This window comes from Hyposmocoma kahamanoa, unplaced genomic scaffold (assembly GCF_003589595.1).
Source record: "Hyposmocoma kahamanoa isolate Upper Pololo Valley unplaced genomic scaffold, ASM358959v1 102, whole genome shotgun sequence".
Taxonomy (NCBI): domain Eukaryota; kingdom Metazoa; phylum Arthropoda; class Insecta; order Lepidoptera; family Cosmopterigidae; genus Hyposmocoma; species Hyposmocoma kahamanoa.
In genome coordinates this window covers 17,763,076-17,787,628 of record NW_020653337.1, presented here as the reverse complement: position 1 = coordinate 17,787,628, position 24,553 = coordinate 17,763,076, and the positions used below count along the sequence as shown (strand labels likewise).

The 24,553-nt window shown below is 35.0% G+C and overlaps 2 protein-coding genes across 4 annotated transcripts in view; both read right to left on the bottom strand.

The window, feature by feature from the left end:
• Positions 1-11,174, bottom strand: part of LOC113231825 (protein phosphatase PHLPP-like protein) — a 29,581-nt gene extending 18,407 nt beyond the window's left edge. Inside the window, exons 1-3 of one of the 3 annotated variants that reach the window (XM_026466367.1) lie at positions 10,650-11,174; positions 10,325-10,544; positions 9,081-9,271 (exon numbers count right to left, since the gene is read on the bottom strand). In XM_026466367.1, the coding sequence (XP_026322152.1) occupies positions 9,081-9,271; positions 10,325-10,544; positions 10,650-11,006 (768 nt within the window). In that variant the 5' untranslated portion in view covers positions 11,007-11,174. Of the gene's footprint in view, positions 1-3,796; positions 4,117-9,080; positions 9,272-10,324 lie in introns of those variants that run through there. The other 2 variants (XM_026466361.1, XM_026466374.1) reach the window with 2 other exon arrangements.
• A 1,704-nt stretch (positions 11,175-12,878) lies between these two features.
• Positions 12,879-24,353, bottom strand: LOC113234008 (cysteine-rich venom protein TEL1-like). Its single transcript, XM_026469238.1, has 5 exons — positions 24,267-24,353; positions 21,861-22,003; positions 18,491-18,636; positions 16,309-16,509; positions 12,879-13,101 (listed from the first exon to the last, which is right to left on the bottom strand). Exons 1-5 carry the CDS (start codon positions 24,349-24,351, stop codon positions 12,879-12,881), a joined length of 798 nt encoding a protein of 265 aa, XP_026325023.1. The 5' UTR covers positions 24,352-24,353.
• Between the last annotated feature and the right edge of the window lie 200 nt (positions 24,354-24,553).

Here is a 24,553-nt window from a genome sequence, read left to right as displayed (position 1 = left end):
GAATTAATAAATTATGTATGCTATAATTACACATTCATTTTTATTCCTTTAAATTCTTATTTATATTATACGTATTGTGTTGTTTATTATACTGTACAAAAGGATATTATATTATATTGTATGTATGTCACTTCGTATGTATATTATATTACATATATATAAATATATATTATATTATATTTCCCATACATCATGTTTTCCTTCTCAGAATTCATTTCAGTGCAGTCCTTAATATTATTTTTTAATTGTTTACAGTAGGTGGTTAAGTTGCTATAATTATAAATACAATCAAGAATTGTAACAAGGGTTGGCAGTCATTGGCCTTATTTAAATTGTACCTAATTTAAGCTTATTTTATAATCTGTTGGCTGTTGCTACCCCAAATAAAATAAAATAAAAATAAAATAAAATAAAGATTGATTTATGTATAGTTAACTGTCAGTGTTGTAAAACCTCTCTCATGAAAAGAAGTTATTTTATAGATGTGGCCATTTATACCAAGGATGCAAACTTCATTTTGCTTCGCTATAGTTGAACAGAAATCGAAGACATTGAACAGAATGAAGACTCACAGGGAATATTCAGCACTTTTAAATGGTTTTTTTACCCTAAAGTTGTGGAGCTAATATTGATTTTTGACTTATTATTTATTATTATTATCATATCGATGGCATACACTATAAAGCTTGCCATCGTGGTGAAAGGATTTGCCAGTCGTACCCAGTGTACGCCAGATGTACAGAAAAGTACTGGTACGTCGCGTCGTGCGGGGAGGCTCCTTTCGTGCACCCACCTTTGACTGAACGTTCGTATCGTGAGTAGATCAAAATTAGTCTGTGTACAAAACTATAAAAAAATTTACAATATTATGTGATCATTTACTTCTTGAAACCAGATGAATAATCTAATAATAAAGAGTTATCACCGTTCAGAAAGATCTATTTATTTTATTTTTGTACGTCTTGATACAACTTCGGGGCAGTGCTTCAAGCTTCAACATCCAGTGTCTAGAAAGGGCTCAAACCATGATAATCTTTCGAACTATTAGCAATGTGCCCTGGTACATCATTAACACAGAAATCCAGGAACACTTGAAAGTAACCACAGTCAAGGAAGAGATTGCCAACTCAATACAAAGATACCGGGAAAGGCTGGAGAGGCACTGTAATGCACTGGCATCACAGCTTGTGACTCGAAGCTATATCATACGACTGAGAAGGAAAGATATCCTGTAGAGAGGGAAATTCCAGGAGATGTCCTTGCTGAAGTACTCACTTTACACGCCATTGAATCTAGAAGACATTTGCCTTATAGTGGAAAGCACTGATTGTAAATTAAACACACAAAAAAATGTACAAAATTAAAATCTGTTGAATTATTAAAAGTCATGGAACAAAAGTTGTTGCTTAGTATGTTGTGAGGTTAATAATATTTGACAAATAACAAATGCCTTCGTATTTATTACCTATTACAAGAGAAAGTCAAGACGACGGTGTATTGAAAAAAAAAAGGAACACTTATGTATGATATTTATCGAACCAGTTCCAACATGCGCAAAATAGATGGTTTTATCTTGGCCTGCACTTTAAAGTCTAAACAAGTATCTCGGATACGATAAAACTAACTTTCCTGGTGTCATAAATTGTCGCGAAGTTAAATAAGTATCTGTATGATATTGTATGATAGAGACGACGTTTTAATTAAAAAAATAAGTAAGTAAGAAGTTTCTTTGAAAAAGTTTTTCCTATTTTAATACTGGTAGACTGAATAAAAAAATTAAATATTGCATAGGTACTTCTAAATTTGAATTGAAAAATAAATTATTTTAATACTTGAATATATTAAATTATATCGACATGTAAAATTTAATTATAGAGATAGTTGTGGAAATCGTAAATTAAGTCAATCAGGATCTTACACACACACTCACATATAAACATCTAGTCATACGGTGAGTGCTCTGAAGAGTTATTCAACCTTATCCCTTCCTCTCCTTTCCATCAGCGGACCACCCGTGCCGGACTGCGTTGCCACAGTTGGACGGTCAGTTCAATACCGTCCCGCACTAAAAAGTTTGGCAATTCGTTCTTATGCCGAACCATCAAATTGTGGAACCAACTCCCGGCGCATGTATTCCCTCCCCTCTATAACATCGGGTCCTTCAAACGTAGTGTGAAGAAGCATTTGGCCAGACCGGCAAAATGATAGTGACGGAGTGAAGATATTTGTGTTTTCCATCCGTTACTCTCATCTCTGGACTGTATTCGCACTTTCCATCAGGCGCGGTGCAGTCATTTTGCCGAGTCACAATAAAAAAAAAAAAAAAAAAAATACACACCTACACAAAAAGACAATTACAAATGTTTTATACACTCATTCTTTGTAGCTTCTATATAATATGGTTAAAAATGTCTATATTAATGTCTATAACATCTCTGTCAAATTTAGTGTAAATTCACTGATATATAGATATACGAGTTCGGGAGACTGGAAGCCTAAGACACAGATCTCTGTTTAGATTTCAGTTTTTTATAGATTTTATCACTTTAATAAATCGCACCTTCAAAATGAAAGTGACCTAATTCAAAAACTTAAGAAAATGAGTTTATACCGTAAAACGACTTTCAAAATCGTTGCTCATAAGGTTATTAATTTCTTTTAATATGTTTCAAACCTTTTTTTGCATCTACAAAGACAGCACGCCACCACTGTTGGGGAAAAGTACCGGATTAGCAATTGGACCGTTTTTCTTCTGAATATCCTGATTAAATTTATACAAAGGCAACTTATTTTATTGCTTAGAGGACTTTCTTTCACAAATAAAACAGCTTCATCTTAATAAGCTCATAACATATTGCTTTACTGGCGAAAATGAAAGAGACTTAATTTATGTTAGAACAAATGTCAACAAAAAAATCCAGTAAAAAAAGTGACCCTAAAGCGAATAGTTTTTGTAAATTATAGTTTTAAATTGGTAAACATTGAAATAATCTGGAACAATTTTTGAACTTAAAGTTAAAACTGATTTTTTTCATTATTTTCCAGGATTATATCTTTCCAGGATATATATATATAAATTAAATAATGTGGACCTTTCACAATATCAAATCTTATGTTGCGTATTCCCAAATAGTTGGAATTTTGTATTGGGTCACTTTAATTCTAAAAGTGCGAAATAAGTTCTGTTATTGTGACAAAATAATTGTGGAGAGTAATAAATTTATTATTTATTATTATTATAAGGCACCATCGGCACATTTACGTAAATTTCATACTCACTTATATTGTAATAACGATATAATGAAAATTTGAATGCTTGCCAATCTCGCCGTGACGGTTGATTGCATTTACTTGTGAATTATACAATAGTCTCGCAATAATGTAACCGATTGTACCAGTTTCTAAGCAAGACTGCGCCAACCTCAACGGGATCCTTATATAAATTCTTGCCTATTTATTACTTATTTAAAAAAGAAGGCAAAATCGACCGCAATAGACTAAGAACCCTTAAATCCGCGTTTCCAAAGTTACGGTGAAAATATTGTTTCATTAAAATCTATGTTTCAGACAATCACACCAATTTCCGGGTGTTTTAGGGAAAATCGTAGGGTTACTTAATTGTTATTCTAGAAAACCAACAAGAACCTGTTTAAAATTAATTTTGTCCTACTGGGTATCGCAACCAGGATTTCCTCACGACCCGCCGAGGTGATAAATGAAGTGTGTATCCTGTATTTATGTTAAAAGGTATTTGTGTAATAATTTAATGTCAAAACAGTTACTCAAGAGAACGTACCGTGGATTCACATTGCTCTTTGACGAAATTAGGTTCCAGACTATCCAGGTACACATCCTCGCATTGGTGGTTGAAGACGTCTAAACTGTCCACTTCGTCCTCTTCCTCTGTCATTGTGTCTTTTTCAACCATCACTGGTTTTCAAGCGATCGCATTTCTCGGGATACGTGATACAGTTGCAACGGAACTGCGTTTAAGTAATTTAGAAGTTGCTTTCGTCACATCAAATGACATTTCAAAGGTAAAAGAGGCGACAAAGTTGAAGCCGAGGTCTGTTTCGGTGAGTAACCACGGAAAGGCCGTCGAACTCTGAGCATTGTTATTCCCAAAGACTTTGAAATTATTCCTGTCTACACCTTATTATTCCAATCACGACGCAATCGCTTGCTTAAACACCATTTAAGTTCTTAAGTCTGTGTTTTGCGAAACTATATATCCGTCTTCATATAGACACTGCTAGAGTTTAAATTCTTAAGTTTAAGTATAAATGACACTCACTTTAAACTTTGCTCTTAATTAATTAAATTCACAAAACTTTTGAAAAAAGAATGCAAATTAAAAACAATCACAATTTAGAATGACAGAAGTGTACAACATTAATTTATGTCACTTTTAACAAAATGTTATCGAACTATAGTGTAACAGTAGTGCACGGTAGAGAAAATGACTGCTGCGACCGAATCGAGTGACTTTTTACTTGTGACTCTAAAGCACAGAGCGCCCGCGGACCGCTATAGCTCGGAGAGGCACTAGTCGCTCGCGCACTCAGGACATCTCGACCGTGACATTTCTTTCAGGGCGACGTACGTGCAGTTTCTAATTAACGCGCTTTTTGATTAATGCATTGGAATCAAACTGCCAATTATAATTTGCAACTTGACTTTCAATCATAATGGACATTACATGCAGCGGCATTTAATAACTACGATTTCTAACAAGCAGTTACGGAGTGCCCTCCTTGTAATAACTAATGCAACATTTCGGTAACTTTCGAGGTAAATGCCATGATTAAAAAAATTCCAACTACGCTCATTTTGTTTACAATAAAACTGAAGAAATTGATTTCTCACAGATCGCGAGATGGCAAAAAAGTCGTTTAAAACCAAAAACAAAGATCCGCAACAAACATATAGAAAAATTCGTAAGGTCTGCTGGTTTGTTCCGTAGTCCAGTTGGGAGAGTATCTGGCACGGATTGCCTGAATGCGGATTGCCGGAATTTTCTCGTGTTCGATCTTTGTATTAACGTTTACCCTGCGAGATGATACCAAAGTAAAAGGAAAAACATCTGAATTTAAGAGCGTTATTTCCACGAATAATTTTTATATTGTTTCCCAGTGTACTGGCAAGTGGCATTACATACGTTACAAGCATCAGGTACAAATTGATCGCAGTTGCCGTAGTAATCTTGTCTTGAACACAAGTTGGTGCAAAGGGATATATAAACGTTGCAGTTGGATGAACAGTCTGCTGTCTAGTAAGAAACTAGAGGAGTAATTTAACGAAAAAAAATATTTGAACAGTATGAAATAATATAAATTTGGTAGCGAAACATCGTGACATTCAATACAAAACTTAAAAATTGCTAAAAATAAAACTGAAATTAATAATATATTAAAAAACCAATTACAGGAGGTTGCGGATGTCATTTTGCTAATCCCACATGTGTTATAAAATTCGTTAAAAATGTCGATTAAGGAGAGCAACACATTAAACTTTATGTGCGATATCTACACTTGAGAAAACCATTCAATAACTATATAGAACTTAAAATATTCGTTATTTCGTCGGCGATAGTACAAATCCGCGTAGGTATGTAGGCATTGGTAAAATTCACAAACCAAATTTTTACAGGAAAGGGATTTAAAGTATTACTCTGTTATTTCGAGGGTTATAATTTCAAATATATTCATTTTTACACAGTAAGCATTAATTTATGTTGTCTACGGACTGACAACAATAGATTCCCGTAAATCACGCTAATTTTATTGCCACGACATATACGCGGATTTGTTTGGACATTAAATTACCGGAATGGAAACTCATAATCCAATGCTAGTTACGCGTAATTACACTATCCCAAACGATTTCATACAGTAAGTATCTGGAACTAGTGATAATCGATTGGAAAGTAATCTGCTTATGGAATTAAGAATCTTAATCAATCAACCTCTAGTATGTCGATAAATTTCACGCTCAGAATAATACGATAACAATAATCAGATTACATTGCATCGATGATTGTGTTCTATTAAGCTCTAACATTACATCTAAATACTTATTTATGATACCACGTGACGGGACGAACAAGTCGTGCGCCTGGTGGTAAGCGTCACGCCTGTCCATACCAGTCGCAATGCCGTTCAGAGCTTTAAATCGCAAAGATCTAAGGGGGACTGCCACTGTGCCCGACACTCTGAGACTTAATTTGGAAAGTTCCATGTGCCTGTAATTTCACCAGCAACACCCATTACCCTTCAAAACCGAAACGCAGTAATGCTTGGCGACAAAAATAGGTAAAGTGGCAGTACTTCCCTGGACGAATTCTTTCACAAGGAGCTCTACTGCTAAATATTATATTCTTTAATCTCAAGTGTACAACCCTGCAAAAAAGAATATTGCGCATTGAAATGTCAAAAGTTAAACCTTTGCAGATTTCTAACAATTTGTCGCTTTGTACTACGGTTCGTTAGTTGATGAATTGTACCGGAATCAAATCTCTATCGCGTACGGCTATGGAGTCGGTTGATTCACGTGATCTTTCAAGTAATGAGAATTAGGCTTGCTCTGAATCCTGTGAAGTGTACATACACGGTGAAAAATTCTTTAAAATAAATATTTAAAAATTCTTTTCGAACTAATTAATATGCAGATCTTCCCCGAGATTCTCGCAGTGCGAAAATGTAGCAGATGTTCCACTGAAAATATTCGCACCGACGCTACCGAATTATAAATGGACAGCTAATTTTTGCAATTTTTTTAAGAGGAATAGTGCCCATATTAAAAGTAGTCAGAGGATGTAACATGAATTCTTTTGGGTTGTGAAAGTACTTATCATACGAAATAAGTTTCAACGAAAACGACTTGCCAAATAGTATTACGTATATTAAAACGACGACAGATTTGTGTAGAAAGCGTCGAACGTATATTTTTGCAATTAAATTTAATAACTACTTGTTACAAATCTTTTTGTATTAGATATAGGTATATTTATTTTTATGAATTTGACATAGACTACAATTCTAAATTGAAATGCCCTTGTTTTTGGCGCCTTTTTATTTGATGTATTATTGTTTGGTCTGTCATGCTCGTGCAAACCTTATAATCTGTTTCGCTTTTTGAATAAACTATGAGTCAATTTTCTTTGGTCTTGCTTACTCCTCATTACCACTCAAACCCCACTTTTACAGTCCGCTACAATGACTACACGTCTTTTTTGTTACAGTCTGTATTAATACGAGCTGTTATAACATTTTGGAGCAATGTTACGGTGTATTCTTTATAACTGGTTCGTAATTGGAGAACATTTTTTCTAATAACTCTACGTAAGATTATGATACGCCCTATAAGTTTTGGTAGCGAGTAATTTGAACATGTCATTTCTTACAATTGTGTCGGATCTTTTTGTCAAACCTGACATACATATCGTCACACCCCTCCCCCAACAATAAAGTAATGGGAGACTATTCTTTTTTCATGATACTAAGTGACAGGACGAACAAGTCGTGTGTTTGATGTGAACGACACATCTGTCCATAGCAGTTCTAGTACCACTTAGAGCTTTAAATCCATTGACTTACAAATAAATGGACGACGGGTCTAATACAAAAACCACGAAAAAAATGTCCCAAGTCAACCTATTTAAACGTAGTGACATGTAAAGGAATATGAAAAGCTAAAACGTTGAATTTTAATTGCAATGTCATCGCAGTACTGTCTAATTTTGCTTGCTTCGCTGTCAGTCGAACAAACGAAGACTAAAGCGTGAATGACGCTCTGTATACGATTTTAAGGCCCTATATGTTCGGACACTTTAGTTCGGACACTTTTTAGCGCGGACCCGACGTCCATATAATTGTAAATCAATGTTTAAATCGTAAAGATCTGAGGAGCATTGTAACTCGCACGTCACCCTGAAACATAAGTTCACAAGTCCCACGTGCTTATAATTTCATTAGCACCCTTACCCTTTAAAACCCGAACGCTATAATTCTCACATTACTGCTTGACAGCAGAAAATAGGTAAGGTGGTAGTATTTCCCTAGATGAACTCTTTCACATGGAGCTCTACTGCTACTGCCCGATCTACATATTGTCACACTTTTATCCCAATAAAGTAATGAGACTCCACTTGCTATAATCGCACCTCTTTCGAATCCTAAATTCCCGCATTCGCATATAAATCGATTCATATCGAATCAATTCATAATCTATTAAATTTAATTAGAAACATAATATTGTCTGTAAATAACGAGTTTCATTTTCGATACATTAATTAGTCACATGTACACGCGCATAAGGCACGCGCTTGTATTTCATGACAACACAATTGTAGCCCACGATCACTTACGTTTAAAGAATGTTAAACGACACAGAATTACTGGTATCGCTTTTATTTTTTATGTTAATTCTAATTTCGATCATATTTTTTTAATTATCAAAGCACATTTTTTCCTACAATTCCAATATAACTTCTATTTACAAATACAATCTAATTTAATTTTATCAGCACGCGGGTTTTTACAGCATTGAATAGGACGGAGTGGTGTCTATTATATCGACCTCACCCAATAATTGCAAGAAGAATTTAATTTTACTCACCAATTTGCATTAGATATCATGTCATTTTCATATTTCAGCGGTTGCTATCCTACTGCTGGGCAAAGGCCTTCTTTCTCCGCTCATCGCAATTCAACGCCGCTACATTAACCCACGGGCATCTAGCGTCACGCTATCTCCTTCTGGGTCTTCCACGACTTGCGTCGATCTTGCGTTTGTGGTCTTTACCCACAGCTCGCATGACATGCGGCAGACGTATGCGGCCCAATTCCATTTCATGCTAGCGGCTTTCTGATTAACGATTTGTGTTTTGGAGTGCACTAATACTGTTCCGTACGCGGTCTGAAGGTTTTACTCCCAAGATTTTAGTCTCAAATTTCTGACGATTCGTCAAAAACTAAATTTGACCACCGGAAGTAAGGACGGGGAGAATGCGCACATAATCGTAAATCTCTTAGCTGCATTATACTTACACTAATGAGCATTAAAAAGTTACATAAACATACCTCTCTTAACCAGCAGTACCACATATTTCTTTCCCAAACAGCGCTGAAGCCGAGAAAGAGATGATTTACAGCGTCTGCCGAGACGCCGTGACCATGACAACGGGGTTTTACGCAAATCACCAGTCTTTGGGCCTTTGGGGGACACAGCTCTATATATCCTCGGCTTAGCTCTAACATCTCCCATGATGAACCTGGAAATTCGTATAACGTGCTTGATTAACTTGGTTATCAAACTGTAGCTATATCATAGTATCAACTATCATATTCATTCTTCTCCTGAACACATGACTTCTCCAAAGAGTGAGTTTAAGCCATAGTCCATCAAGTTGGTCATTGGGAATCAGGGTGTCTTCGATGTACATTTAGTTAAAAAGGAAGCACTCGCATTGTTAACTATATCTAATAGCAATCGATTTTCGATTATGGTAGCAGTGATTCTTATCCATAAAAATGATTTATTGATAAAATGGCATCTTCGGTTTCTATCGAAAGTTAAAGATGGTTAATGTTTCCAGAATGTACGTAAAAACCAATAAAGTAGGAAATAATGAATGGTTTTTACTTCCACATTCGTTAAATCCAGATTTTGATCATTAAACAAACAATAAACCATACCGAGTGTAGCAAAAAGATCCGACCATACTATAACTGGTAATCACACTTATGATAAAGAAATAAAATTTTTTTTCTCCTTCAATGGAAGCGATGCCATTTTGCTAAATTTGTTTCTTACCATGAATAAAGTCACCAGAAAATATTGGAATCAGCGGGAATAGATAAGATCACGTTTGATTTCACTTACGGAGTACTTCGAAACTCGTACATTTAGTGTAAAAAGTAACACGTTTGTAATTTCTGCCATACCTTTTGAAATAGTTCAGGAAAATATGGTCGTATCTTTTGTACCCAGTGTACAAATACTTAAGCGTATCCATTCAAGTCTTTGTACTTATTTAGACTTGTTAAAACTAGACTTTTATTGCTACAATTTGATTTGATGGTTTTATACGATAGATTGAAATTATATGCATGAACGCTGAATTGGTCCAATCATGGTCCAATACACATGGTTGCAGGACACATGAGACGTATATTCTGATCGGTGAACGCCTAACGCTAATTTATTAAAGTACTGGTAATAAGAGACAGTGAGCGCAGGTGGAAGTTATAAAAAAATCTCTAACCTACATAGATAGGTATCTTAATAAGTAATTATGAATAATATATTAATATGTAAGACATACCGTGCATATGCAATCGAGATCCAAGAATAAACGCAAGACGAGGTTTCCATTGCGGGAAAACATGCCCTTTAAGAACATAGAGCGTTCCAGATCTTGGCGTACCAACAGTTCTTGCAGCAGGTCCCGTCGAAAAACGTATAGAATGTCGCAGTTCTGGGTCTACAGCCAACCGTAGTCTTCTATCCGCCGACTTCCATCCTTGCGTGACCAAAAATTGCTCCTGTATACGCAAGGGATACTCGTCAAAATCCAATCTCCTAGGTCTCTCAGCACCAATTTGTCGCCACAATGTGAGTTCATCGTTCAAACCGAGTATTTTGTTTACCTCTTCAACGGTGGAATTGAGAGTGACCTTGACAAGTTTGCTGGGTGCATCGACGGCGAAAGGCTCGAGGCCATCAAAGACGCGTATCCAGGTTGATTCTTGTATCGGGCGAGGTCTGAAGCCGCGGGTAGAGGCGAGGCGGCGGAGAGACTTGTGCCGCGCGGAAGGCGATGAGGCGTGCAGCCCGTCGTCGCACACCATGGCGCGAGCCGGAGAAGCCGGTGGACGCGAGGCGTGGATGTCGGCGGTACAATGCCCGCACGCCGGACTCCACACCCGCCGTTGCATTACAATTGGGTCGGAGACGTGGTGGGGGTGGGAAAAATGCTGCTCGGACATAAGGGAACACCGTTGCATAGAAATGGGATATAATTTGATCTAGTATAATAGCGTTCATACGTTGGTATAAATAACCTTGAAGAATGTCTTAGTGACCGGCCGTTTAATTCCACGCAAAAAATGTCGAAATGCATAAGTACCCTTATATAGAAAGAAGACGTAATAGATGCCTATTCATAGTAGGGTGGGTTATCTGCTCATGACCACGTAACTGACAACGTATTTCTAAATCTGTGCTGTGTTATTCCAAAATATTAATCACGTATTATATCATAATGTTGGTTAACTTTCAGACAGACTTGTCTGCGCATAATAGGGCAAGGAGCGAGAGGCGTCGGTTCCGCGTCGGCGCACACCCCACCTGCAAACGATGACTCACCTGCTGCGCCCGAGTGCCGGCAAACCAACAACCCTCTTCAATGAACAATTAATTAAGGATACACGCCAGTAGTAAAATAAAATTGTGGATGCCAGACCAGAACAGGGCATGTCCGAGCTTTGTCATGTCAGTGGTCAACTAATGTCACATTTAAATATAACACGTGGAACTGGTTGAAATTTGGTTTGCGAGGACTTCTTCTTCTCAGGCGAATTAAAACAAAACTAATTTAGTAATAAAAAAAATGGAAAGCCCTGACACCATTCCGCATACTGTAGTGAAAGCTAAAGATTTGAAACGTAACATCGCAAATACTGACTTGTAACCAAACAGTTCGCACTTATGGTATAACAAAGCCACATCTGATTATACGTCAAAAGTGCTTTTATCACATGAAAGTCATAAAAATAAGACAAACTTCATGCAATAGCAATCAGGGCTCATTGAAAACATGCGCCACAGTCAATTATGGCTGTGGCTTATGCTGAATGAAGTCCTTTTGCGTACGCCACAAGCGCACAAATGACAGTATAGAATTTGTAGTCGTTATATATTTTTCTTTTTGTCAGTTTTGTCTTATTTTATGTTATTTCTTTCGTTTTATTGTATTTTTTATTTTGTTTATTAATTATTTTTATTTTGTTTTGCTTGTCTGTGTTATAAATTTGTTTTTGTATCTATGTGTTGTGGCGTTGCAATAAATATCTATTCTATTCTATTATATTCAATAAATTATATGTATATCAAATATTATAGCTATTTAAGCATAAAAAGTTATCACCTAATTTCGTTCGTAGAATCTTTTAACGTCTCTCTTAACAAGTTGTCATTTTGTAGAAGTGGCCTTATTACGCCAAGTGTCGTATTCAGTTTTGTGACAAACTATAAATAGATTTCTCACAGGTGGCGCTACGGCAAAAAGTCGATAAAGACAATAAGTTCATTTCATTTATAATAACTTTTTTTAAAAGCCGACCTGAAAAGTTCGTGGAATAACATCTATTTGCCAAGTTTTATCGAAATCGGTTACCGGAAAGGGCGCGAAACCGGATTCATCGCCTAGTTTGCCACCCGTAGAGGTGCAATAAATTCTTCCAATTTAAATGGAACAACTGCTGAGGTGAGCTTTCCCACAAAAAAATCATCAAAATCAAAACATGAAACATACATACAAAAAATACAATCGAATTTGAAAACCTCCTTCTTTTTTTGTAGATTTGCAGCAGACACATAGAATAATTCATAAGATCTGCTGGTTTCTTCCGTAGCCAAGATGGGAAAGTGTTAGCCACGGTATGGTGAAGGAGCTGGTTCGAATCCAGCCGAATTGTGTAAAATTTTCTTTATGTTCGAAATTTGTATTAATAATTATAACAAACTACTTAGTGGAGTAATTTCACGAAAAATAAAATAGTAAAACATTGTAATATTCAATAAACTTAGTAATAAAATAAAACTAAAAACGTTTAGCCTGGGAGATGATAGCAAAGTAAAAGGAAAAACATCAAACTTTAAGTGCTATATTTCCACGGATAATTTTTATATAGTTTTCCAGTGCACTCGCAAGTGGCATTACATACTCCCTCGTTACAAGCATCAGGTACCAATTGATCACAGTTGCCGTAATAATCTTGTCTTGAACACGAGTTGGTGCAAAGGGATAAGTTGCAGTCGGATGGACAGTCTGCACACGGCGGTCCCACTTTGTAAGGGAATTCAACCATTTGATTTCCACTGAAATAAAAGACGTATTCTAATTTAATCCAATCATGTATTTTCTATGAAAATGGGACAACCCATACAAATTCAATACAAACCAATAAAACCCATACAAATTATTTTATATAACGAATACAAATTCGTTATATAAAATAATTTTTATAATTACAACTTCTTTATTTAAAAACCCGACCTCAAAAGTTTGCTTATCGGCTTTTTTATTGGAATTACACTTATTTGCCAAGTTTTATTGGAAATATTTTAAAAAAAGTGCTCGAAATCGGATTCATCCCCAAGTTTGTCATCCTTAAATTATTTTCTTCAAACATAAATGAGACCGATAAAGGAGCAAGGCATTCAAGGCGGTACCCTCTTTCCAATAAAAAAAGAACCAAAAAAATTGGTTCACGAAATGAGTAATCGCGTAACATTCACGCACAAAAGAAATACAGTAGAATTGAGAATTTTTCGAAGTCAGTTAAAAATGTAAGCAAATTTTGCAAAAACCAATTTTGCAAAATCTATTGCAAAAAACAATTTTGCAAAATCTTTTGCAAAAAACAATTTTGCAAAATCTTTTGCAAAAACCAAAACTTTGCTCCGCGAACCAAGGTTCAAGGTTAAATCAAGCAAAAAAGTCTGCGCTTGTGTTGAGTTTCTATTCGTGTAGTTAATTTTCTCACCATTCATTAACAACTCTCGATAATATCACATGAGGAAAAAAATATGATAATGCCTCGTAGAAAGGCAAAACACGTGTCGGTTACATTTTTGGTGGTGGTGTTTAAGATTGTAGTTGGTTTCGTGTTAGATTAGATTAGATTATCCGTGTCTCAAATATAATGTTACAGTATAAATTGCACTACATATGACTACATGTCAAACTATAAAAAAATGAAAATTATAATACGGAAAATACACAACAATTATAAAATTAAGAAATCATTAATAATGAATATTGTTACCATTAAATTATATTAAAATATTGTTCTTCATCAAGGATCTTTATAGGTTGCTATTAAACACCTTGTCATCTCATGATGGTCATAAGTTGTCAGGAAACAAACACATGACACGAGGAAATAGGACACAAGTATGTCAACAAAATATAAATTAATGAAAATAATTTGAACGTTCATAAATTAATTAATAGACTCTAAAGTGTTCTTCATGAAAAGGTATTTCAGATGGTCTTTCTTTCCGGACATGGTTTTACTGAATCGTAGGATAATAAAGTATTTACAATAATCCGTATTAATTAACAATCCTTGTTTGCTTTCAATTAAATTTTGATGTACCTTATCTATAAAATAAAACGAAACGAAACGAAGCGAAATGAAATAAAAAAAAATTATTATTACTATTATTATTTCGGACATCTAGTTTATATTCTCGCCTGTCTCATGGCCAAATATATTAGTATTAATATTATTATTGTTATTACTATAAAGAAAGTGCATGTCATTAAATTAAATTCAAATTTCCGTTTTTTAGCGTACACATTAGTAACATATTTTCTTAAGTTTTGTGACTAATATGATGTGGACTTATTTGTCTGTTAGCAAATAATTTTTAATTTTAATTTAATTTAATAATTATTTTAAAATACAATTTCACCTTCCTAGGTGAATAGTTTTATCTTACGATGCAGTAAAATTATTTCCGGAAATCGAATAAATAATTAATTCATATTCTGTGGTTTTAACTCTACGTCACTCCTTGTATCTATATGTAGACATTTATTTACCCATTTTGAACACCACATTCCAAGCATTGGTAATGAAAATGAATGATACATAAGTGAAATATTACTATGAATGGTCCAGGAAAAAAATATTCGTCAGAGATGGAGTACATAATATATATGTACGTTTCTTGGTCATCATCAACTATTTATTCACGATTTACATACTAACTACTTCGACAAGCTGTCCTGCGTAGGGATGTATTGTCCTGTCCATGAATTATTTGGCAACGCCACTAAACATTATTGTTTATTGATAACTTTCAGACTCTTTATTTCGAATTTAAACACAGAAGACTGGTGGAATGGTACAAAAAATTAAGTTGAAGGTTATTAAAATCATTTCTGATTATTTCCACATGCCTACTATTCGAAGTCAATGAAGTCAAATAAAAGACATATCGTCACGATACGAAAAAGAAGGTCATTAAATTGTACCTACAAAAAGCACTAAGAAACATTAGTGCATTCTAAACACTAAAGTAAAGTTATCAAAATCACAATCATCCGCTAAACGAGGTAGTAAAAGAGATGTGACAATTTAAGGAGAGTATAAAATGTTTTGATAAATATTTTAAGGAAATCAAGCGCGGGGTCTTTGTCCGAGCTCTTAGGGTGACCACTCACAGATAGAGCGATGACCGGTTGACTCATCCATATATTTATGTTCGTAAGCTTGCGTGACCCTTCTTGTAAGGTACACAACATACATATGTTAAACAGTTGTGTAGGTATACGTACCGTACGATACACTAAATATACAAACAACGATGTTTATATACTAGCATACTAGATGCAGCTTCCATATACACGCAGTGTTTTACTGATATGCGGTGAAGACACAACACTTCAATATCGTAGATAAATGAGCCACAGAGAATTCAAACTACCCATTAACACAATAGGGACAATATTAATAAAATAGTGGCTATGGTTACCATATATAAATTTAAAAAATATGAAAAAATACCAGGCAGCGGAAAGGCAACGGACCTTTAGACTGCACGGCAAGGATAAGTACATTACAGTCAGAGAGACACCACTGCGTTGTCACCCTGAGACATAAGTTTACAAGTCTCATGTTCCTGTAATTTCACCAGCAACCTCGCTCTTCAAAACCGGAACGCAGTAACACTCACATTACTGTTTGGCGGCAGATATAGGTTAGGTAGCAGTACTTCTCTAAACGAACTCTATTACTAGCTACTACTTGAAATGATTGACCAAGTGATTTGGTACCCAAAAGTTTCAAGTATAGTTTTAATTTTAAAATAGAATTTAAATTCTAAATGATATTTTACTACGAAAGGCAGGCTTTAAACCATATGAAAGTCGCACCTTGTGTTTACATACATACAGGGTGGGACATACACAGGATTCTGAAACTTATATTAACTTTTCACACCCAGTTTTACAAGTAACCAGATTTTTAAAATTCTTTAAAATATATTAACCCGTACAGACAATTTAACACTTACCCAGGACAGTAATGGCAAATGTAGAGGTAATAATCTTCCCATGGCCCACCCTTGCAGTACTCCATCCCACATCCAACTTTGTGAGTGGTGGCCCACACCATTTGCGTATAGTGACCTATCTCTTCGTAAAGTCGCTGCATGGACGACGACCCATAGCGGTACATCTCGTATTCACTGAACCAACTTTCTATACCAGTGTACCTGTTCATAAAAAAGCATTTATTTGTATTATTTTTTATTTGCCTTATTTACTCTTATTACAATAATTTATTGTCTAGGTATTTGGCACTGTTAAACTTAAAATGGTTAATAGAATTATGTACTAATGGAATGCAACATCAACCCATTTGTACGTCGCACTACTGAACTTTCTTCGACGTGCAGGTTTGATCACGAAGTTTTGTTTCACCGAAAAGCTAACTGTAAATTTCAAATTAAGTTTCGCACATAAATTCCTAAATGGAATGCAGTACAGTACAATTGTATTAAATGATAGGGTTTTGTCTGTAGAGTTGCCATTCAGAAATAAATCCTGAGATTCATAAAAATGTCAGGACATTTCTATGACAAAATAAAATCGAATATTACATTCACACAGCTCTACGCTCAACCATACTCAGCATACTCTGTGCAATTAGTTGAATTTAGTAATGAATTAATACTGATTTATTGTGTTTGAATCGCAAATTGTATGAGAATTCGTTAGCTTTGGAAATATCATATTTCTTGAACCTTTTTCCTTCAGAAAATTTTCTTTCTTAATCCTGACAAAATCCTGACACAAGGTCTAAAAACTGTACAGTCCGGATAAATCCAGGCGAATGGCAACCCTACACTTGAGTATATATATATCATGGTCGCCCTAACTGTTTTTATTTCTATCGTAGGGCTTCACAGCAATCTCCATGCTTTGTAACAAAATCGCATTACAAAAGTTAAGATCAAGGACATGAACTAGTTTCAAATTATATTCCTAAAATAATGAATACGGGAAATGTTAATCGTATGTACTTTTAACACCTAATTATACCGGTTCACGCTATGATTTTTAGTGTAGGTTTCCATAAATATACTTACTTAATTCGATTGCCGATATTTAAATAACGATCTCATTTTTACGATTTTTCAATAATATAAAGCGACTTGAATGGCTTGGATTTTATCGACATTAAAAATAATTACTTAATACTTGAATAAGGTGTAATTTATAAACGTAGCTCTATGAGCCAAAAAAGGTCCAATATTCATATTTCCTTCTAAGACCCAGCAAAATAGGGGAAAGTGTTAAACACCCGTTAAGATGTATTATATATTACGTCTAATAAAATGTGTTGTTGTATGCCCTTAATTTCAAATGAAAAAAGCATTTTTTCTAAATACGCTTTGGTCATTATACAATAAATAGAGCTAAAGTTGTTCATGATCATAGGAATAATATTGTCTGGGAATGGTGTAATAAGACAGTTTTAGTAGCAGTAGAGCTCTGTGTGAAAGAGTTCGTCCAGGGAAGTACTGCCACTTTACGTATTTCTGCCGCCAAGTAGCAATGTGAGCATTACTGCGTTCCCGTTTTGAAGGGTAAGGGTGCTGATGAAATTACAGGTACATGGGACTTGCCAACTTATGTCTCAGGGTGACGCGCGCAGCGGCGGTGCCCCTCAGATCTTTGCTACGACTTTGAGTGGCACTGCTGCTGTTACGGACAGACACGACTTGTTCATCCCGTCACTTGAAATTATGTAAAAAACACAAGTAAGGTAACTATATACAAACGTAGCAGCTTGGCTTGCATGTGTGCGCACTCGCCGCGCGCGTTCGTATAATCTCGCGATGCATTCGCGTTGTATAACGCTGGTCGTCCCAAACTCCTTTTATTATTATGCCAATGTGTGCGTCCGTACAAGGCGCGAGGCGGGCATGCACTAATACAAGGCGCGCTGCTACTTTCTATGGAGTTACCATATTTGTGTTATTATACTATGGTCTGGGTCTGAAACACCTACACGAGGCCCTAGGAGGTTAAGATGTGATTTTTCTTCTTTTCCACTTAATGGCTGCCGAAATTCGATTAAATAAAGAATTTTGACAGGAAACTGAAACTAACTAAGGTTTTAAATTGTGTCTAGCCTCATGTTTCTTTTTTCTTAAAAGTTAAGTAACGCATTCTAGATCATCAACTTACCATTGCGAAACGGCCTTAGAGGCAAATAGGTTCTCCCCACACTGTCCGTAATTTGGTATTGTTCTAAAACGCGCTCGACTGTGCTCTATAAATTCACAGCGGCTTGCGTGCAACTGAGCCAAGCTTGCGGCCTCCTCAGACCATGTCTAAAACGAAAAACAATTTATTATAAAATAACGGTGAATGAAACCTCAACTAATTTTAATACAAGCATAGTCAAGATTTTTTTTAAGACGTGACGGGACGAACAAGTTGTCCGCCTGGTGATAAGCAAGACGCCTGTTTATATAACAGTTACAGTGCCGCTAAGAGCTTTTAATCGCAAAGATTTAAATATTTATCGTAAATATATTTACACGGTATTACAGTTCAAAACTATTGCACCGTGTAAACTATAATAATTATAAAAATAGCAATAACATATAAAAATAAAAAGGAAATAAAACATAAAATAAAATAAAATTAAAATACAAATGACAAATATCTTATAATTATACACTCGATTCCCTAGCATCCATCATTTCACAGAATCTCAAGCATTCACAACGTACAGCAGCCCATCGACACGCAAGCAAATCACACTCCGGTGCTGATGCCAAGAGTTCGTTGAGCATTGTGAGGGCACGGAGCAACGGCGAATTCCTATGCGATACTGAACGCGAAAAAGGCACAGATAATAGTTCACGACGTCGCACTCTAAGAACTATTTTAAGGATGTCTAGGACAAATAACCTTACTAGTTGCCACACAAGTTCAGGATAATCCAACTCGCCGCGTAAGACCTGACAAACTGAGACAAGTAGTTGTTGTGCCGCCTCACCTCAACAGAATTATATTGAAGAATTCCCAGTAAATATTTCGTCGGATAGAGAAACGGGTAGTTGCCATACATTTTTTAATATAAAAACCTAAGGAAAGCTTTTTGGACCTTTCCTATTAATAATGAATATGTAGCTTCATGCGGATGCCACACATGCAACAAGGAGACGAAGCCTCAAGTTTGCTTCTTACCGAAGCATTATATACCATTCGTATAGCTACAGGATCATGAAAGTCTCTGACATTGCAGATTACAAATCCCAGTCTCCTAAAGCAGTCGGCAGCAACTGTCATGACATGGTTATGAAAAGTGAGGCGCGAGTCAAAGACTACACCAAGATCCTTTATACAGAAGACACGGTTAATTGAATCCGTTGCAAGCATATATTGTACGCATAGATTTAGTATGTAGGTACCCATTGTACGTGTGACGAGGTACACGCACGGGTGAAAGTGCAGACAAAACATTTTTCTGGATTGAATTAATAAATATTGAATTGATTGAATTATGTGTCGGGGAGTGTATTTTATTGTATTATTATGCATGTTAGTCTATAAAGTATGTATTTCTGGGTTTTGTAACCTGAATACAAATAAAAAAATAAATAATAAATAAAAAATAAATAAATAAAAGAGATTGAAAATTGAATCGTAACAAACCAATAACTCATTGATTGACTTATGTCTTATCTTTTATGCACGTGATTTTTAGATATTTTCACAAAGTCAATGTATAATTGTACACTTAAACAATAGTATTTTCGAATAAGACGTATAAGAGACAATTAAACGTTATATTGAAACGTTATCAAATACCACAATTTTAACTCTTTATTAAAATATCACAACAAAAAGTGCCGAGAAATATTTACACGTGCTGTGTGACCTCTCGGTCTATGTCTGTTACGTCGAAAACAAAGTTCAATGGTATTAAAAAACCTACAGTTTAACGACACTGACCTATGAGACGCAAAAAGCATATATACTCCCGGACACATAATTCGAGCTACCTTGCATTTTTATCCTTAAAGGGTTAGAATATAAAAACACAGTTATCATCGAAGAAAAAGATTTCTCAGGTTTTTGAAATAAAAATTTTCGATAAGGACTTAAGGAAATGACGTTCAATATATCGGTTTCAAAGTTACTTAATAGCAGTTTTGATCAATCAAGCATTGTTTAAGCTAAGCATTTAATATTGAAAATGCATGGTGGCTCGAATTATATGTCCGGAAGTGCATTATGCGTAGATGAGCTAGTTTAGCAAAAAGGCACAAGTATTCTAGTTTTTTTTTTGCACTCATGTACGACGAAAGCTCATCAAGCTTGACTTTTTGGACTTTGCACCGTTTTTATCGCACGACGCATAGAGTTTAATTTAAATTTTTAAGTGTCAAGTTCATCGTACTCTTGATCCAGAACTTTGAAAAGCTCACAAAAAAAAAAATTATGTACAAATGTACGTGCGCATTTGAGCTCCGTTTATTTTATTGAATATTACGATGATGTTATTCATATAAGTGCACGCTGTAGTTGCCTTTATTTGAAGTAGCAATTACCTTCTAATTATGAAGTATTTATTGTTTTTAAAGCTTATGTTGTTCTGCCCCGGAGTATGATATGTTTGTGTATGTAAAGTTGTAACCTTTATTGGCAATCCTTAATAATTAAATAAATTTATATATTTTTCGTGTAAATACTCCACTACTCGTTCCGTAGCTCAGTTGGAAGAGCAATAGAACCGGTTTGTGCGAAAACGTTGATGGTTCTTTGTGTTTATTCAATCTTTGTATTGTTATTGATACAAAGTTGATTCACAAAAAAAATCAGCTAGTCACACGTCTTTGGATGAGTACTTCATAAAGTTTGTCCGTGCAGACAACAAAATGTTTTATGCATTTCCATAACCTGTAGAACAAAACTTACTTGTGTTCGTAATGAGCTCAAAGTATTTTAGCATTTGTTCGTTACACCCTGTATAAGTAGTCATATAATAGTTTTTAAAGCTTCGTAGGTCAGTGTCATTATAAAAGTGGATTGTTTCATCTGTAACTGCTGCCACTTTTGTAAATAGCTAATTTGAGTGCTATGAAAATTACGTAAGGTACAGTCGGTGTCCTCACTTAGGTATCCACCATTTATATAGCACTTAGTACAAATACGGGATACCTAAGTGAACGGTGCCTTCACTACTTAATATATTGCAATTAAAGCTCTGAGTGGCACTGTAACTGCTATGGACAGGCGTGTAGCTTACCATCAGGCTCACGACTTGTTCGTCCCGTCACTAGATGTTATAAAAAAATTACATAATAGAATGGAAAAAAAATCTTCTTATTCTTAATTGAAGTCTGTCAAAGAGCATTGAATGACTGACAAGCGGTTTTTTTTTCCATCCTCTAAGGGTTTGCCCACCAATTAAAAAAAAATATAGGATCGTAAAGAAATGTCCAAAGTAGATTTTATTGTTGAAAATATTAAGTACAGAATTCCACGTATTTTCCGTAACTTTCTATCCTAATGTATTTCGCATGCTATAAGATATATTTACCATTTCCAGCATATTGGAGGCCGACGGTCGCACAGCTCTGCGAAAATAGTTGTGGTACTGCACTATCTTTTTCTGAACCTCTTTGTTGAGATGAGGATATAGCTCCCGACTACTAAATACTGGCTCTTTTGATATGTAGTTTTCTGAAAACATAGCTATTTTTCACGATGGATAAAACTAATTGGGCATAGTTATGCAAAAAATTGTCCACAAAAATTATTTTCGGGGCTAAGTAACTTTTACTAAAACACATATGCAGCACAAATTTATATATTGGGCGATACGATAGATAAATATATAGATAGACACTTTATTCACTAATATGACATAAATACAGATTAAATACAAGAGCAAAAAAAAAACATTTATTTCTTAGCAGTGAAAGGGCGTTGACTCAGCATATGCCGAAGTTCCCTAAGTCGCTGGTTTTAGCCAAAACCAACGAGAGGGACTAAATGTCTAGATGTTATTTGTAAGCAAAAATATAAACAACGAGGAGTGGATTATTAATTGACATAATAAATGCAATAAAATGTGAACATTTTTATTAATTTTTATTTCTTTAAGTGGTTTAATATAGTAATTATAGTATTCGTTTTAGTTGATCTTTGTAAATAAGTTGTCACGAAGGTAAATAAAGTTTTTTTCTATTTAAGCAATAGTGCACTAAAACATTAAAATGACATATTCGATACGTAAGTGCATGTGCTGATGTGAATATAATATGTAAGTGAAGCTCTAAATGAAAATTATGATTATGAATATGTTTTAGTGTAATAAATCAAAGTAAAAAAAATCTTTTAGAAAGGCCACAAAAAAGAGTACATAATAATAGTAAAATTTGAACAAACTAGACGATAGTGGATTGAATAATTTCTGTTTAACAACAATTCATCACTAAATTATTCTCGGTGACTCAATGGTTTGCACTATGGGCGCTGGATTAGGAGGTCGCTGGTTCGATTCTCGGCCGGACCAATTTGGAAACTTTTCTGAATTGGTTCTGGGTAATGTCCCAGAGCGAATTCCATTCACAATAAAGCACTTCACTCAGTAATAGCAAATTGCAACTTTAAAAAACTGCGAAAAAACACTTAAACTTCAAAGTATTAAGGTTCAATGGTCAACAATATTTTTTTATAAGGTAATAATAATAAATGACGCACACACTTATAGTCCCGCACTAGGGAAAATCTTGTATCGCGGGTGCCATGATCACACACATAGACAACCACAAATTACACCCAAGCTCACGAGAAAAATAAATGTAGGTCGTTCAAATATTTCTCACCGGCCGAGAATCGAACGCGGGACCTCTGCATGGCAGTCCAGCATGTTAGACCATGGAGGCAGTTAATTCTTTTATAAGAATGTTTATAGATGATTTATGGTCCGTATTTGATAGTGCCATTATTTCCACAGTAAAACTTATTAAAAGTCAATTTCATACTATACATACAAGTATTTACATTACCGTGTAGGTATAGTAACTCATTAGTAAGTGGATTGTTAGCTTAATAATTTGGAAACAAATTGCCACTTATAGGGACATTTTCTATTAGAAGATTATTAAGGCATAATAGTATTACTGTCGATTTACAGATGTTGGAAAATAGAGAAGATATAAAATATGTATTATGACATGAAGATATACAAAGTTCGGGACTTTCGTAGTTATTCTCTAAACGGTTATTACTATGATTAGGAATGGCTTGCCACAAGATATTATGACTTATTATTTTTCTCACGATATTTCCGAACAGTCACGTTACGGGTTGATCCGTGTAAACGATTATAAAAATATTGTTTATAAACAAATCGACTGTCAAATTGAAAAAACGTGTATTATCAAAACTGGGAAAAAATTAACCTGTGTGAACGTAAATAAAATTCAAATTTATTTTTCTAAGTGTATTGATTTATTTGTGCGTAATTTGTATGTTTTGTTTTCTTTGGGAAAAACATTTTAGTTACATTAAATTAGACTATCGTGATAAGAAATTAGGAGGTTTAAAATAGATAATAAAATGTTATTGCCTGATAAAAAAAGTGTAAAAACTTTTGCATATTCATTCAGGGGCGACGTCTAAATATATTTTTTTTATTTTGCTTTAAGTAGGTATAGTTTTAAAAGGCTTTAAAAAAATCTTGTTTAGTAAAATTATGTAAAGTGGTAGTAAGAAATGTAGCTAAATAAAGTTTTATTTTTAAACAGTCACTAGCGCTTAGAGGTCGCATATAGTGCTTCACAGAACGAGCAAACACTTCACTGTCCATCAGAATCCAAAAAAGTTTAGAGCGGGAAATAGGATCATTGAACCCTTATAAAGTAACCACCTTGATCACATTGACATGAATCAGTCATGAAACTAAGATTTCACTAAAAGAATAAGGAAGAATTCTTACCCCATATGTGAGTTTCCTTAGTATCAACAAGGACGTAGAAGAAGAAGTACGTGAGCACTCGCTGGAGAAATGAGAGTGCGTGCATTATGGCTGAGTGACAATCGGTAATTGATCAGATGAAATATTTCTCGAGTGAGGAGAGTTCGGCTGACGTAGAGCCACTTGCGACCGCGTCTTCTCCGCGCGTCCGTCCCTGTCCGATACTTCCAGTTCTGATTTGCATTTCATACTCATCCATTAAATTTATTTTGGTGCAAAACACATTTACCGCACTAAATATGTTAGTA